The sequence below is a fragment of the Schistocerca piceifrons genome, chromosome 3 (genome assembly GCF_021461385.2).
Source record: "Schistocerca piceifrons isolate TAMUIC-IGC-003096 chromosome 3, iqSchPice1.1, whole genome shotgun sequence".
In the NCBI taxonomy this organism is placed as follows: domain Eukaryota; kingdom Metazoa; phylum Arthropoda; class Insecta; order Orthoptera; family Acrididae; genus Schistocerca; species Schistocerca piceifrons.
The window spans coordinates 282,802,541-282,819,356 of record NC_060140.1 but is presented as its reverse complement, the minus strand read 5'-3'; the positions used below and the strand labels follow the sequence as shown (position 1 = coordinate 282,819,356).

Sequence of the window (16,816 nt, the reverse complement as noted above, 5' to 3'; positions counted from 1 at the left end):
TATGCTGTGACGGCCGCTTCATATCTGCATAACTGCTGCTACCCTCAACCACTTGAACCCGCTTACTGTAACCAAGCCATGGTCTACCTCCACAGTATTTGCTCACCAAATATTCCAACGTTATCCAAGTGACTACCTGAAACTTCCTGGGAGATTACAACTATGGCCAGGACCGAGACTCGAATTTGGGATTATACATTTTGCCGGCGAATGCTCTGCCAACTAAATTACCCGAGCTCGACTCATGACACGTCCTGCACGGGTCGCGAGTCGTGCTTGGATAGCTCAGAGGCAAAGGTTCCGCTATCGAGTTTCGGTACGACATACAGTTTTCATGTCAAGAAGATCCAGATCATCACACCCTCCGCTGCAAAGTGAAAATTTCATTCTGGAAATGTCCTGATGTCTCAGGATGTGTCCAATATACCAGTCACTTCTTTTAGTCAAGTTGTGCCATAAATTTATTTTCTCTCCGATTCAGTCCATTATCCTCTCATTAACTGTCCAATCTATCCTTCTAATCTTGAGCATTCTTCTGTAACACCACGCTTCTAGAGCTGCTGTTATATTCTTCTTCTCTGCCCTGTTTATCGTCCACTTCAATGCCAAGCTACAATCCAGACAATTTCTATCACTTAATTTTAAAACATATGTTAGATGTTACAACATTTCTCCCTTTCATAAACGCTTTTCCCGCTATTTCCACTTGCATTTTATATCCTCTCTTCTTTAGCCATAATTAGTTATTTTGCTGGCCAATTAGCAAAAATTGTACACTTCTTTGGCACATATCGAAATCTCATTTCTATTGTATAACCTAGTTTAATTAGATTACACTCCAATATCTGTTGTTTGCTTACTTTGATGTTTATCTTATTACCTCTTTTCAAGACACTATTCATTTCGTTCGACTATTCTTCCAAGTGCATTGTCTTGTCTGACACAATGCCAATGTCATCGGCAAACCTTAAAGTTTTCATTTCTTTTCTGTGAACTTTAAATTTCTTTCCAAATTGCTCCTTGGTTTCCTCCACAGCTTTCCTACTGTAATATCAAGGACTGGCTACAACCCTGCCTCATATCCTTCTAAACCACTGTCTCCATTTCACGTCCTTCGACTATTGTAACAATCTGGTTTCTGTCGAACTGTAGATAACCTTTCTCTCCCTGTATTTTATCTTTGCTGTCTTCAGGTTTTGAAACAGTTTATCCTTGTTAAGAGTGTCAAAAGATTTCTCTAAATCTACAGATGTTGTAAATGTAAGTTCCCCCTATTCAATCTATGATAAGCCGTAGCGTCAGTGTTACCTCAGTGCATTGCTACATTCCTCCAAACCTCAGTTCAACTTCCCAAAGTTCGGCACCTACCCTTTTTCCAATCTTCCATCAATGAAAAGTTTTAATATTTTACAGTCATTAGTTATTAAACTGGTGATTCAGTAATATTCTTGCCCGTCAGCATTCTTTGTGCGTACAATGACGCAGAAGTTTGAATTTTGGCTTGAAAGTTTCTACGACCTTACTCTGTAATTGTGCAACAGCATGGCGTCCTTTGATGTCACCCTCAGTCTTGGCGAGGCTTCAAATAGCGCGAGCTCAGAAGTTCATGTTAAGTGCAAGGTGAGTTAATGATGTCAAAATGGCATTGAATTTCCTCGCAGTTCTGCCAGGCGCCATCATCCGACGAAAACTGTACGCAATTCGAAGCCGAATAATGTGTTTATGCTTTGTCATTCCCCGTTTTTCGCGCTATCCTATGGCGTGTGCAAGGGGGGTAGGGAGGGGGGAGGTGACATTGACACATAGATGAATAAAATGTCAAATGCTTCCTCTAAGCCCTCCTCACTCCCCCTCAGTTCGACAACACCAACTGTGCCACCCAGAAATCTTTGTTGAGCACTTCAAAAATCTTCCTGTGCACATACATCTACTCACCGATTCCTAGGCGCCTGGTTGATAGGCAATCCCGTCTACATGGCTTAAACTTGGCGTGCAGCAAACAGGCATTAGCGCAGCCGTGTAGTGTCACTCAGCTGACAGGTGTCAAGGGGGTTGCCTGTCCGACAGCCGCCTAGGAATCGCTGAGTTTCCAAATTCCTCAGTAAAGGTGTACAGGTGGCAACGAGTGTGTTGTCGTACTGACAGATCTTAAACGGACTCTTTGCCTTTTAATTCCAATAATATGCCAATATGGCCTCCTCCTTCTGCCCCCCCCCCCCCCCCCCCCCGTCACAAGTGGCTCCATCCTGTGTACCACAGCAAAAATTGGAGTCACGCTACACTACAAAGGGGTGAGATCCAATTGTATGAGATTGCCCTGAAACGTCCCTTCGAAAAAATTTAAAAAATGACAGTGCTGGAAAACCTCTTACGTTATTTGATTTTCAAACAGCGCAGCAAAACTGAACGTACTCAGATATTTCTCTCTTTACTTATTCTGATCATCACTGAACAGACACACAATATTTTTAGCGAAACGCAGTCTGACTTTCAATAATCCCTACAAAAGAATGGCCCTGACTAACAATAATCTATACCTTTCATGAATCACTTACCTCACAAAAATCTTCGTTACTCGAACTACTGCAATACAGCGAGCGGCAATACTACCCGCTAAATAAAAGATTCTAACTACTGAAGGCACTAACTACTGATAGGCGTAGTTAGCAAAATTTTTCAAATGTGTGTGAAATCTTACGGGACTTAACTGCTAAGGTCATCAGTCCCTAAGCTTACACACTACTTAACCTAAATTATCCTAAGGACAAACACCCACACCCATGCCCGATGGAGGACGCGAACCTCCCCCGGGACCAGCCGCACAGTCCATGACTGCAGCGCCCCAGACCGCTCGGCTAATCCCGCGCGGCCGTAGTTAGCAAATAAAAAATTTTGATAGAGAACAAACAATGTATTTACCTTAATAATGTTCAAAAGTCATCATATATATATCAATTCATGACATCCATTTTTACAAATTTCCTTTTTCTGGCGGACACACGTCCAGATAGTCCGCTTATAGTAACCTCTCCAAACTCTGGCATCTCTCTCCCCACATCCACCACTGCTGGCGGCTCACCTCCAAATGCGCAATGCTACGCGCTGTTCACATCCAACAGCTCAACACTATGTAAGCGAATATTACAACAATGAGTCCAACGAGCCACACACTGCACACAGCACAGTCAGTGATTTTCATACAGGGCGCTACGTGGCGTTACCAACATAAAAACCTAAACAGCCTACTTACAGCCCTTAGAGAAAATCTGAACTGTGCGGGGGTTTCAGCAGTGTCAAAGGTTGTCAACAATATCGTCTTGCTGCAAGTCGTACTGCAAGCTGTAGTTTTTGACCACGAAGTGTGTAAAAATTTTTGCCCCAAGGAAAGGGATGGTTTCATTGGCGCCCTTAATGAGGATTCATGAGGTCTTTCTGTGTCGAGTCTAAGCAGCGTTGTGTCAAAAACGTTTTCTTCCATTACCCATAAGAAAATCTAGTGGTTTTAACACTTGACACCGTGCACCTGAGCTCCACTGCAGACGCAATTGGTGTCACCATTTCGTATGAATCAGTTCCACAACGATTGGGATTCACGGCATCCAGTTTTATGGCGCTATGCGATAAGCTTATTGATTCGAAAAAAAACGTATGGGGCCCGAAGATGGCAAAATGAACTGCCGAAACTGGTTGCGTTCGAAATAAAATAAAATAACATAAAGTATACGGCTGTTGGTAAAGTTTATTGAGTTGAGAAGTATGTACCAGCCGATGTCCCCTGGCCGTAATGCACCGACAGAGACTATCAAGAGGAAGATTGAGATGTGAATCATAGGATACGTGACTATTTTCCCATGGTGTATCCCGTCCACGGTGGTGTTGGACAAAACTTTGGTGAAATCTGCTGCCAATCACTAACCGGTCTTAATCCTCCCACGAACTCTGGCCCCTTTTTTGCGTCTGAAACTTCACCGAGCTAGAAGTTGACATCGCAAAGTCAGTTCTTTTCCATCATTACAGAGGAGGATTGTAGACATCTTCAAGCTAAATTTCTAGCTTCTGTATCGCAAAGTCAGAAAATGAAGAGGTTTTGAAAAAGTGATTCTTTAATTTTTTTCTGCAGTGTAACTATCAAGAGAAATAGGGGTCTGGCAGCCTCATAATACTTTAACTAATACCTGGGTTTTTCATTACGTCTATTCTCAGTTTTGAACCAGTAAGTATTATGATATACAATAGTGTGAATTATTAATGTCTCACATTTACTCACGTACAGGGAGGTGTAAAATGTGCCCATTCAATCAAATAAAGCAGCTGATGGACCAAAAAAAAAAAAAAAAAGAACAATTTTCGTACTAATAAAGCAGCATTTCTGTTTTGTAATTCATCCTACACCATTGAAATATTTTTAAGTAAATAATGCATGTTTATCAGTTAAAATTTTTAAATGTTTAGCTAAGTCACAGCAGATGTATGCACCAGCCATGCAATCTGAAGATGAGTATTAACGGAGGAAACATGTATGCATTGGGAGCTTATAATAATGTCTATATCATAGTTAAATGTCACAAACATGCGAGTAGTTAACTTTGTAAACATGATGGTGGGCTCACCATTTAACCGATTTCATAACAACTGGCCTTGGACGACCATTATAAGAAGATGAATACTATTGACGTATTCGATAAACACGCATTTTCTCCTGTATGACGTTAGTTACTTTTTTCTCTGAATATAAATGAATGAGTTCCTTCACCACACTGTCATCCATAACTCTCCATGTTAAACCTTGCTGTCTATCAGTATACGCAGCAACACTGTAAGAATAAATGGTAGACCGTTTCACCTGATTGTCGGAGTACGGATACCAATTGCCTAATGCATTTGCTTCTTTTGTTTTGTTTTAGTTATCCCCAGAAAAGTGTGAATTTTATATACCAGGTCATTGTCTTTTTTTGTTATTTATTTTTAGGAACCGTTTAACCTCACGTAGCTACAGTTCATGATTATTTCTGAAATTGTCTTCGATTTATTAAAAATGTGCTGGTCTGAAATGGTGATGGTTATTATCTCTCTATGATCACAGCGTTAAGTAAAACAATATGTGAAGCCGTTAATGGGAGTTTTGACTTCAGTAGCATCATTCTGCATCAGATTATTTTATTAACGTATCAGATGCAGTTTTTTGAAAGGAATGAATTTTTAGTCCACAGAAAAAGAAATTTACATTTTTCGTGTCACCAACGGAGTTTATGCTGGTAGTATTAATTAATTATTAACATTATAATATACATATCGAATTTTGGCTAGTGGAATCTCTTCATGGAGCCTGTGTTAGGAGAATCTCAGTCTTTCTTACAGTTTGCCAAAAGAAGCTGTCCATGAATTCATGACTTGGCAGCTTCAAGGCTCATTTGAGTTCTCACCCTACACAGCAGATGGCACCAGCATGTCTCACGTGCTGCAGGCACATCTTAGAGCACACATATCTGTCAGTCACTGAGTGCACGCCCAGGCAGAGCTGATGGCGGTATGGTGTTGGGAAGTCTTCAGTTCAGCATCGGGGGCCATGTGTGGCTCGCTGACCAAGTTTGTTTTAAACAACGTGGCTGGTCCAGAGGTCGGCCGTTGTCGTCAACCAATGAGGACAACCATGAGGGAGAAGACAAAGATGGGATCAATCGTCCAGCAAATGGAACACTTCTATCATCTTGAAGCAGGAAACATGTGGCAGAACAGCAAGGCAACCTGGCGCATGTACGGCTGGAGCTGACAGTCTTTTGCTGTAAGAATGGGGCTGGAGCAGAAGACGGTGCTGGGTTTCGTGAATCCAAGGAATTCAGCCTACACGGGACTGAAGAGCTGTTTGCCATAGGGCACGATAGTTAAAGGATTGTGTGAATGCTGTGGTAAGTGCTAGCTGTAGTGCGTACATCTGAGGCAGGCCTTGCTTACCTGAGTCGCCTGTGGGTAATGCGGTGAAATATAAGGAGGCTGTTGTCGGGCCTAGTGTATTTAACCCAGGGCCAGCCCGGCGTGCCGAATTTCACGCTTACCATGAGTGCGGGCCACGTTCGGGCCAATGCTCGGCCCCTCTCGGCTTTTCTCGGTCCTTCTCGGAAGTACCCGTTACAGGGCAACATTTCGTTCAGTATTGCGGTGTGGCATTTTTTCGGCCACCATAACTCTCTTCGGTTCAGCAGAATCGTGGTGTGAGCGCTATTTACTTTTCTGCTTGTTCGTGCAACGAAATATGTTCACAGATCCAGTGCTGTTTGAACAACGACCTTGTGGCTACAAGCCTTTAAAAGCGAATGGCACTGACCAAAGAAAGGGATGAGGATTCTTAATATATAGTAAGCAGTCGCATGAGGAACGTATGCTGTAAATTTGCCTTGAAATGACATTACAAAAGCGAGCAGAATTTAAAAATTTAATTCACAATGCAAGAGAAAAAATTGCGATTGACAGGCGAGATTCGTTATTTCGTACATCAAGGAGCACATAGTGCCAAATTTGCAGGCGTACAGTTCGTGAAAAAATTGGTGGTACGAATAGTAAAATAGCCGTACACATTGTTCCACAGTCGGTTGTAACAGGTACTCTATGGAGCTGAGCAAAGAGTGTGGAGACCTTATATATTAATGCAAAGTACGTTTGTTAAGTGAAGGGCCATTCTTGGAACCATTTTTCGATTTAAAACCCGCTATTCTTGAATTTATTAAGGAAAAAGGAGTGCAGCAACACAAATTATAACATTAGAAAATGAGTTGCAGACCCCGCATTTTAAGTGTACTTGACTGCACACTGCCCACAGTAAGACATTAGAAGATGAGGAACAACTTCTGTCTAGAAAAACTTCTTTCTTATTTGACGGGGATGTATTTAAAAAGAAAGAACTCATTGTCACAAACAGTCCAGTTCCCTTGGCTCACTGGCGTTAGAGAAAACGCGAGATTTGAAGAATTCATTGTAGCCTTTAAAGAATGACAAGTATAGTTTCGTAAACGTCTTGAGCACACTGCCAATCTTACATCTGTTTCCACCAGTTTTCAAGATCGTTTGCCGTTTCAGTTGACAGCGCCATTATTCAGGTGCAGACGTAACTGACTGATTTGCAAAGAATTTCTGTTTTAAAAACAAATCCTTTTATGTTGAAACTGTGCAGGACGTCTACAATGCTTTCCTCAGGTAGTGCTTCCACATTTCCACAGTAAGGTTGTGAAACTGCAACAATATTTAGATTAACATGTATGAATGAAACACCTTTTTGGATTGTGAAAATAAGCAAGTCACGATTATGTGGTAACCTGAGTGTGAAAATTTGTGAAACTGTGTGCGTCTGTTGTACGCAGATAGTCTGTTCCATATAAAAGTTATATTATGTCTTTGTGCGCCAGAAATAATTACGAGGGTGAGTCAAATGAAAACCTTAAATTTGTAATAACAAATCAAAATTTCGCGCCGTTATCCTGTAAGTTGGTAAGCGTGCTACAAATAGCGTGCAGAATGGCCTGTAGGTGGAAGCATTGTGCACATGCACACATACCGTCGCAGTATGAGTATAAAGATGGCCGCCCCACTTGCGACTTGCGCCAGGGAATTATTCGGTTTTTGCGTACTGAAGGTGTGAAACCTATATTGACATTCATCGACGAATGAAGGTTCAGTACGTTGATGCATTTTTGTCACAGCAGCAAGTCTACGAATGGAGTAGGAAGTTCGCAAATGGTGTGACTTCAGTGGAAGATGCTCCTCGTCCAGGTCAGGCACAGCGAGTTGTGACTCGACAGAACATTGCAGCAGTTGAAGCCATAGTGAAGGGAAACCGCCGAGGGACACTGAATGACATTGCAGCATGTTTACAGATTAGTCATGGGTCAGCACACCACATTGTGCATGATGTACTCCAGTTTCACAATGTGTCTGCAAGATGGGTGCCACGGCAGCTGACTCCTGAAATGAGAGAACGACGTGTTGATGCTTGTGAAGAACTTCGTCGGCGCTTTGAACGAGTACGTGATGGCTTCCTTGCAAGAATCGCTACTGGGGACGAAACCTGGGTTCACTTCCACCAACCGGGAATGAAGAGAGCGAGCAAGTAACGGCGCCATTCTTCATCACCAAAACCAAAGAAGTTTCGAACAGAACCATCAGCAGGGAAGGTTATGCTGACTCTTTTGGGACGAAAAAGGCGTCATTTTGGAGCATTACATTCCTAGAGAGACCACTGTCACCATTGCATCATACAAAGACTTTGTTGGTGTTAATTAAAAATGCTTTATCTTTTTTAGTCTGTATGTCACACTTAGTTTTTGTGGGTGCTGATTTATTTGGTCTTTACTTATTCTGCACATGCTTTGGACTGTTTGTAGTTGTCAGTAAAATGAATCAGCTTTGTTTAAGAAGTTACATCAAAACAACTTCCAGCCACTTACCGTTCACATTAGTTTCTGGACCATCAAAAACAGCTACTGGACAATAAAATAGTAACATGGGTTTTAAAAAAGTGGGTATTGTCATAGTAGAAAATAGACTGCCATGGGATGTACTGCATACAATAACAGAGAAATGAAACTCATAAAATTTCGAAAAAGTTTAATTATCAATTTATATGCTATACAAGGATATGAAATATGTAAATATTGTATGTCATATATTGGTTTAACAATAATTTTCATACACAGACAAAATACTAACAGCCCATATTTTATCATAGCCTTCAGTACATACAGACAGGACAATGTATCAGCCATGAGTGTAGAGATGACCGTGGACCAGTACATCCACAGACTTGGTTTCATTCTTTTAAGTATCTCGGTTTAGTTCTGATGCTTATAAGACAGTTAAGTTACTCATTTTATCCTCTGCATCCAGCATTTCAAAATTTGCTCTCCTCCCTATCACCTTTATGTACATTGAGATGATTTTCAAGTTGATATATTCTTTAGTCCTGGACTTACATCGACAAATTTCATTGAGTTGCTGTGAATGACTAATTTTCAGAATGATCTACAGTGGATGAAATGACACGGTAGCCAAATGACATTAACTCAGACTGCATTAGAATTTCGAGAATATCAATCCGGTGTTCCCTGCCCCAGTTTTATAATGATTTTATTTGTAAATGCGGCTCTAATCATAGGTTACTTAGGGTCGTTGCTCGATGTTATTATGGGCGTTGTTATGTGTATTTCTCAGAGGGAAGCAAGAAACAATAAGCCTTTATTTTAGGAATAACATAAGCACAATGATTTTATTTGATGGTAAAAGCAGAGTAGTACAAAATATTTTTGATAAAGAATTCTTATGCTTGTGAAAATTGTGCGATGTCTATAGACAGGATGGAAAACCCGTCCCACAGATTTTGCCAAAGACAAAACGTTGTACAAACATTTTTAAAACGCTCTTTTCTGAGCTATATGACTAAAAAAGCAGATTTCATTTGTGTCATGTGGTAAGTGAATCCATTAGAAAATGTATATACAGACATTGTGCGGATTGTCATAATACCCTTCTGTAGATAAAGATTCAATTTTTCGTATAATATTATTAAAAGTAGTTTGTGCAGAGGTTAAAATGTTTGTGCTGTAAAGGAGAGGTAAAGGAGATATGTATATTGTATTATTTTCTAGTGAATACCATTTCGAAATGTCATCTTCCCTTTAAAGATAAGTTTATTGCGCAGTGGTGCCAAGATGTAGGCTGTCGGATCCTTCTAATATATTTAATAACGATAAATGAATACTTATTGAATTTGTGGGGGCTCCATTACATATTACTGTTATTGGTCCTTTCGATGCTGAAGAAAATGTCGGAAATAATCGACTAATATGCCTGAGTTAATTTCCCCTCTTGCTGTGTTCGTCTGATTAACAGATGGTTTAGTAAACCGAATAATGAGTCGTTTGGTTCATATCTCCTGTATAAGTGCAAAGCAAGTTATTCATAACAACACCCCAGAGTCCTTCCAGTTCCTTTCACAAGGTTCAAACTACACCAAATAGCGAAAATCTAGGAGCCTGTATTTTCAGTCACATCAATTCTATGACTTCGCAAATTCTATCATCGCGAACATAGTGAAAAATGCATTAGTGTAATTATATTGTCTTCTCTGAGCAAATTATCGATAGCATCTGATAGTAAATCATGCGTTGTAGATCTTAAATATCGAACTGTGGATAGTTTCCTTCTATATATAAGTCTGATTATTCTAAGTATGCATCAAATCGTGGGACACACACACTGAAGGTCAAAATTTGGATATAGCGACTCTTCAAAGCTAAGGTTTATTTTTTTGAATAGCGATTTATTCTCATGCTGGGAAGGGACGCTATTCTAAGTACGTATCTCTGGGGCTTAGACGTAATAGTGACAATGAGAGAGAGAGGAACTTCGGAATTAACGGATCATACGATTTTCAGATGTGTATCCGCACAATTGTTTTTAAACACCGAAATTAGTTACTAATGCTCCTGTTTAATGGAAAAATGAAAATTGTAAACGCTAAGAAATGCGCTACAAAAATTTCCCTGCAAGTGGTTTAACTAGCGCACTCCAAATGACCTGACATAGAGAACAAGTGGGAACTAAATAATGGACGATTGTCGACGGTAGCTCTAAGTTTACTTGCGTTAGTATCCCTTCATTACATGTTTCATGACTGTATTTATCCTAAATCTACATGCAGGTAAGTGTTACACGCGAAATGTAATTCAGTTATTCTCACAAGTATCAAAACAGGTTTGTATGCAATGGAAGATCGTAGGTAATGTGGTTCTTCAGAGTCGTCCCCATATCCTGAAGGAACGGCAGGTGCTTTCGTGTGCGCCATGACGTGTAGCGTAGCAGACGAGCCACTCCAGAGCAGTAGATGACAGCAGCTGTGCTCTCAGTAGTCCTGCCGCTTGAACCAGCACAAGATATTGACCCAGACGAGCGCACACGAGCCAACGTAGATGACACGCGCCGCTGGAGGCACCCACATGAAGTTGACCAGCTGGGCCGGCATCCAGAACAGGCAGCTCGTCTGCGAACACACCACATGAATGGACTTGATTCATTCAAGGTAATTCACTTTTTTCTATGCATGTCTCGTGAGAAACTTTATGAGTTCTTGAGACACATATTTATACACTACTGCTCATTAAAATTGCTACACCAAGAAGAAATGCAGATGATAAACGGGTATTCATTGGACAAATATATAATACTAGAACTGACATGTGATTACATTTCCACGCAATTTGGGTGCATAGATCCTGAGAAATCAGTACCCAGAACAACCACCTCTGGCCGTAATAACGGCCTTGATACGCCTGGGCATTGGGTCAAACAGAGCTTGGATGGCGTGTACAGGTACAGCTGCCCATGCAGCTTCAACACGATACCACAGTTAATCAAGAGTAGTGACTGGCGTATTGTGACGAGCCAGGTGCTCGGCCACCATTGACCAGACGTTTTCAGTTGGTGAGAGATATGGAGAATGTGCTGGCCAGGGCAGCAGTCCAACATTTTCTGTATCCAGAAAGGCCCGTACAGGACCTGCAACATGCGGTCGTGCATTATCCTGCTGAAATGTAGGGTTTCGCAGGGATCGAATGTAGGGCAGAGCCACGGGTCGTAACACATCTGAAATGTAACGTCCACTGTTCAAAGTGTCGTCAATGCGAACAAGAGGTGACCGAGACGTGTTACCAATGGCACCCCATACCATCACGCGAGGTGATACGCCAGTATGGCGATGACGAATACACGCTTCCAATGTGCGTTCACCGCGATGTCACCAAACACGGATGCGACCATCATGATGCTGTAAACAGAACCTGGATTCATCCGAAAAAAATGACGTTTTGCCATTAGTGTACCCAGGTTCGTAGTTGAGTACACCATCTGAGGCGCTCCTGTCTGTGATGCAGCGTCAAGGGTAACCGTAGCCATGGTGTCCGAGCTGATAGTCCATACTGCTGCAAACGTCGTCGAACTGTTCGTGCAGATGGTTGTTGTCTTGCAAACGTCCCCATCTGTTGACTCAGGGATCGAGACGTGGCTGCACGATCCGTTACAGCCATGCGGATAAGATGCTTATCATCTCGACAGCTAGTGATACGAGGCCGTTGTGATCGAGCACGGCGTTCCGTATTACCCTCCTGAACCCACCGATTCCATATTCTGCTAACAGTCAGTGGATCTCGACCAACGCGGGTAGGAATGTCGCGATACGATCAACCGCAACCGTGATAGGCTACAATCCGACCTTTATCAAAGTCGGAAACGTGATGGTACGCATTTCTCCTTCTTACACAAGGTATCACAACAACGTTTCACCAGGCAACGCCGGTCAACTGCTGTTTGTGTATGAGAAATCGGTTGGAAACTTTCCTCATGTCAGCAAGTTGTAGGTGTCGCCACCGGCGCCAACCTTGTGTGAATGCTGTGAAAAGCTAATCATTTGCATATCACAGCATCTTCATCCTGTCGGTTAAATTTCGCGTCTGTAGTACGTCATCTTCGTGGTGTAGCAGTTTTAATGGCCAGTAGTGTAGCAGCTAGGGGAGAGGTGCTTATGCTGTACAGGATCCTAATTTGTACCACTAAGCATATTCAAAAGAGGACATATTGATTTATCAGGATGTCAGAAAGATTACTGTAGAAGGTACTGCTTGGCATACAAAGGTACCCGAAATGTAATGTTAGAAATGTCCTGACTGTTAAGATACACTGAGCCGTGGGTGACTTGCGCTGATGACTTTTGTTCTTTGGCATTTTGTCACAATTGAATGATGTCTTATTTCTCCCTGAGTTACTACCATAACGAGTTGCTGACTTGCCTCCGTCAGTGGCAGCAGCAACGCTTATCGATACTAGTACTGCTGTACCATCTTTGGTGTGACCGCTATATTTCCGTGTGGTGGTATGTGTGAGACAGTCGGTCGGTTGGGACAGAGCAGCGAGAAAGTCTCCGCGGCGCAAGGTCAGGCTGGAACCGCTGCCAGCGTGCATGTGCGGTCGGATTATAAGGCGCTAGCTGCGAGAGCTACAAAGTTCGTTGCCCGTCGAACCTGGACACTGGAGTTGAGCGATCAGTTAACCTGTTATGAAACCTCATGTCTTCGTTCATTGCCGGTTGTTGCTTCCTGGGCCGTTCCAGCTACCAGCAACGTATGGAGTGTTGGAGTCGGCGAAATTTTGCAGCCCTCTTCCTGTATGGCCTTCACCTATTAAATTGGTTGTTACTTATCACAGAAGTGCACCAGCGGTATTTGCTACTTTGTGGCCGTTAACGCCCCAGTTACCTGCCCTGGTCGTTAGTGTAGTTTTCCGGCAGTGTGTTTTTCCTCGCCGTGTTGATGCTGTACAGCACCGAGTGTAGTGCGACAGCCTTTTAGTTGTTTATTCATATATATTTCTGATAGTGGTTATTGTGCCTTGGCTGTTTTTAGACGCCAATTTTGAAGACGTAGTCCTGCTGGTATCTTCGTCCTCGGCTGATACTTTCTGTTGTTGCACCATTGGTAGGGTGGAAGGGAACTGATTAGGTTGTTGGTCGGTCCTTCAGCCATCCCTGGGTCGAGATGCCATCCAATTATTTAACCTTACTCTTGGCTGCCTGTCTCACCCCACCTTACGTTAGAGCTACCTCCTCAGGATGACTCTTGGAACACTTCTGAGCACCACTGTTATGTTGGTTTTAGATCGTGATTTTCATTTTAGTCTAAAGTACTGTTCGAGGCCTTCAGCTGTCTATTAATTTAGTTTGTTTTAATTTTAAAATAAGGTCTTCAGCCGACTGAAATTAAAATTTGGAGACTGATTTGTTTAAAAACTAAATTTTGAAAGTTTGTTCCATCAGAAATTCTTGTTATCCAGGCCCTAAGCCCTGAGTTGTTCAATGTCTTTTGTGTGGCTTTCAGCCGAGTATTTATGTGAAGTATTTTTTTAAGTAAGGCCTTCAGCCGCTTGTTTTCTTTAAAGCAATTTTTTTATAATTTGTGTTCAGGCCTTCAGCCGTTCTTGTTTCTGGTGTGGTTTTGGGCCTTCAGCCCAGGAGGTATCTCAAGTTTTCTTAACTAGGTCTTCAGCCACATTGTTTTATTTTGAGCCTTTTAAGGCAATGTGTAATTGAGTGATTCTGAGGAAAATAAAAATTTGTGTGTTTTGAGCAGCTGACAGTAACTGATTACGGCCCCCTCCACAACCATAACCTGATCCAATCTATCCTGCGAAACCAGATTTCATACACGTTTGTAAGAAAATAACTGGGAAATCTATTCCTCAACAAAAGAAGCTGTTAATAGGAGATACTATTTGCCGGCCGCGGTGGCCGAGCAGTTTTGGGCGCTTCAGTTTGGAACCGCGCGACTGCTACGGTCGCAGGTTCGAATCCTGCCTCGGGCATGGATGTGTGTGATGTCCTTAGGTTAGTTAGGTTTAAGTAGTTCTAAGTTCTAGGGGACTGATGACCTCAGATCTTAAGTCCCATAGTGCTCAGATCTATTTTTTAGATACGATTTCCTGTAACAACCACACATACTGCACAGTGACGTGGTATGCTCTCTACGAGATGGTTCAAGAGCTCTCTTGGCAGTCGATTCCACTCGTTAGTAAGAGCGGGGCGGTGATCTGGAAGAGTCCTTGGTGGAGACTGATGGGCTATATTTTACTTCCCTAACGCGTCCCAGGCACGTTCCACAGAATTCAGATCTAGGGCCCTCGCTGGCCAATCCATGGGAAATTCAAGAAATGTATCCACCAGAACAGCTCGATAGACACGGGCGTTATCGTCCATAAAGACCAAGTCTGGTCCAACAGCACCGCCTAAAGTCGAACATATGGTAGCACTAGCATGATCTCTATATCTCTGGGCGTTTACAGTATTCCTCTGACCATCAAAGGTGATGTACAGCTCTATATATCAACATGATGAGTCCCCACGCTTGACGTCATCACCATCATACTCGTCTCTTTCCACCGTGTTCCTGTAGTTGTATCGGCTACCAGGTTCTCTAGAGACTAATTTGCAACTCGAAAAATTTTGGAAACTGAAGCGGGATTCATCTGTAAAGAGCACATTCCTCCATTCATTCATGGTCCAGTTTTGACGTTGTCGACTCCACAAAATACGGGCCCTCGAGTGAGCGGGATTCACACTGCCTGGTGCCTGGCAAGTTGCCCTGCTGTTCTGAGCCTCTCGTGCAAAGTTTGTCAGAAAACAACATCTTCTGAGGCAGCTGCAAATTCTGCAACCAGTTGTCTTGCAGGTGCATTCCGATTTCGTCGGGCACTAGCGGCCAGATATCAGTCCTGCTGCGGGATAATTATATTTGGCCTACGACAAACACCTGTGTCTCAAAACCATCACCAAAGCTTCGAGGTGACACTTTGTGACACATCCAAGGATACTGAGATTGCGGTCTGTGTTTGGGCCGTTTCCAGGTAGCAGAATATTCTACCCTGCAAGACAGGGTTCAAATGGCGTCTTTGTGACACTATGTTGTCAAATTCACTGTTCGGGGCATCTCCAGACACGTCGTCCCTGGTCATCGAGGCTCACTTCGGAGCGGGAATCATCACTGAAGACAACTCTACTGGCGGAGGTTCGAGTCCTCCCTCGGGCATGGGTGTGTGTGTTTTTCCTTAGGATAATTTAGGTTAAGTCGTGTGTAAGCTTAGGGACTGATGACCTTAGCAGTTAAGTCCCTTAAGATTTCACACACATCTGAACATTTTTGACAATTCTACTCCAGTCAATGAGATTTCAGACCGAAGACGTGTCTGGAGATGCCCCACACATTGGTGGGATAACTAATTAACCCACTGTCACCCACCATAAGTACCGAAAACCAGGAGTGATGGTCTGTGGCGTTATTTCTCCTCATAACAGAACTTTTTCGCTGTCCGCGGCACCCCTACGTGGACAATGTTCTACGTCCCGTTTTGTTGCCCATCATGGCAGGATATTTTGGGAACATTTTAGGTTAGACTTTACCGTGACTGTTATTGATATTAAATGAATCAACTGGTTTACTGTAACCAGTCATTATTTATTTATTCCCACGAGGCATTTCAAAGGTTTAAACCTCCATCATGAGGTGGATTTACATGTCATATTAATAAATGTAAACCCATCTGATGATGGAGGTTTAATCCTTTGAAACGTGCCGTGGAAATAAATAAACAGTGACTGGTTACAGTAAACCAGTTGCTTAATTTAAAGCTATATTTGGCTTACATTTTACCATGATAATACCCACACGCACCGGGCAAGAGTCTTTACTGCTTGTTTTCGCACTTACCAAACTCTGCCTTTGCTAGCAAGGTCGCCGGATCTCTCTCAATTGAGAACGTGTGTAGCATTATGGGCAAGGCCCTGCAACCAGCTCGTGATTTTGACAATATAATGCGCCAGTTGTACAGAATTTGGCACGACATCCTTCAGGGGGGACACCTAACAACTTTAGCAATCATTGTCAACCCGAATAACGGTTTGCATAAGGGTCAGACGTGGACCAACGTGTTATTGATTTGCTCAATTTGTGAAGCTCTTTCTCTTGATAAATCATTCAATTTTTCGGAAACTATAATACTTTGTTTGTACATGAACATGACATCTACCGATTTTCCTATCATTCGGATAATACCCTGTGGTGCTTCCTGTATTTTTTTCTTTTTTCTTAGATTGTTTTTACGGTGATTTTGGGTGACTGATCACCTTTTCTCTTCTCGTTTCCATGTTTCCGTGATTGTGCTCAACATTTGGACACTAATGTACTACCCGACATCGAGGTCAGCCTGTTTCTTGGAACCGTATTGTTAGCTG

The 16,816-nt window shown here is 42.4% G+C and overlaps 1 protein-coding gene across 3 annotated transcripts in view; it reads right to left on the bottom strand.

The window, feature by feature from the left end:
• Positions 1-8,569: 8,569 nt before the first annotated feature.
• The window catches only part of LOC124789393 (mpv17-like protein), a 222,900-nt gene continuing 214,653 nt past the window's right edge, over positions 8,570-16,816 (bottom strand). For all 3 annotated transcript variants that reach the window (XM_047256729.1, XM_047256727.1, XM_047256728.1), the window contains exon 5: positions 8,570-11,026. In XM_047256729.1, coding sequence (XP_047112685.1) covers positions 10,889-11,026 — 138 coding nt within the window. In that variant the 3' untranslated portion in view covers positions 8,570-10,888. The remainder of the gene's footprint in view (positions 11,027-16,816) is intronic.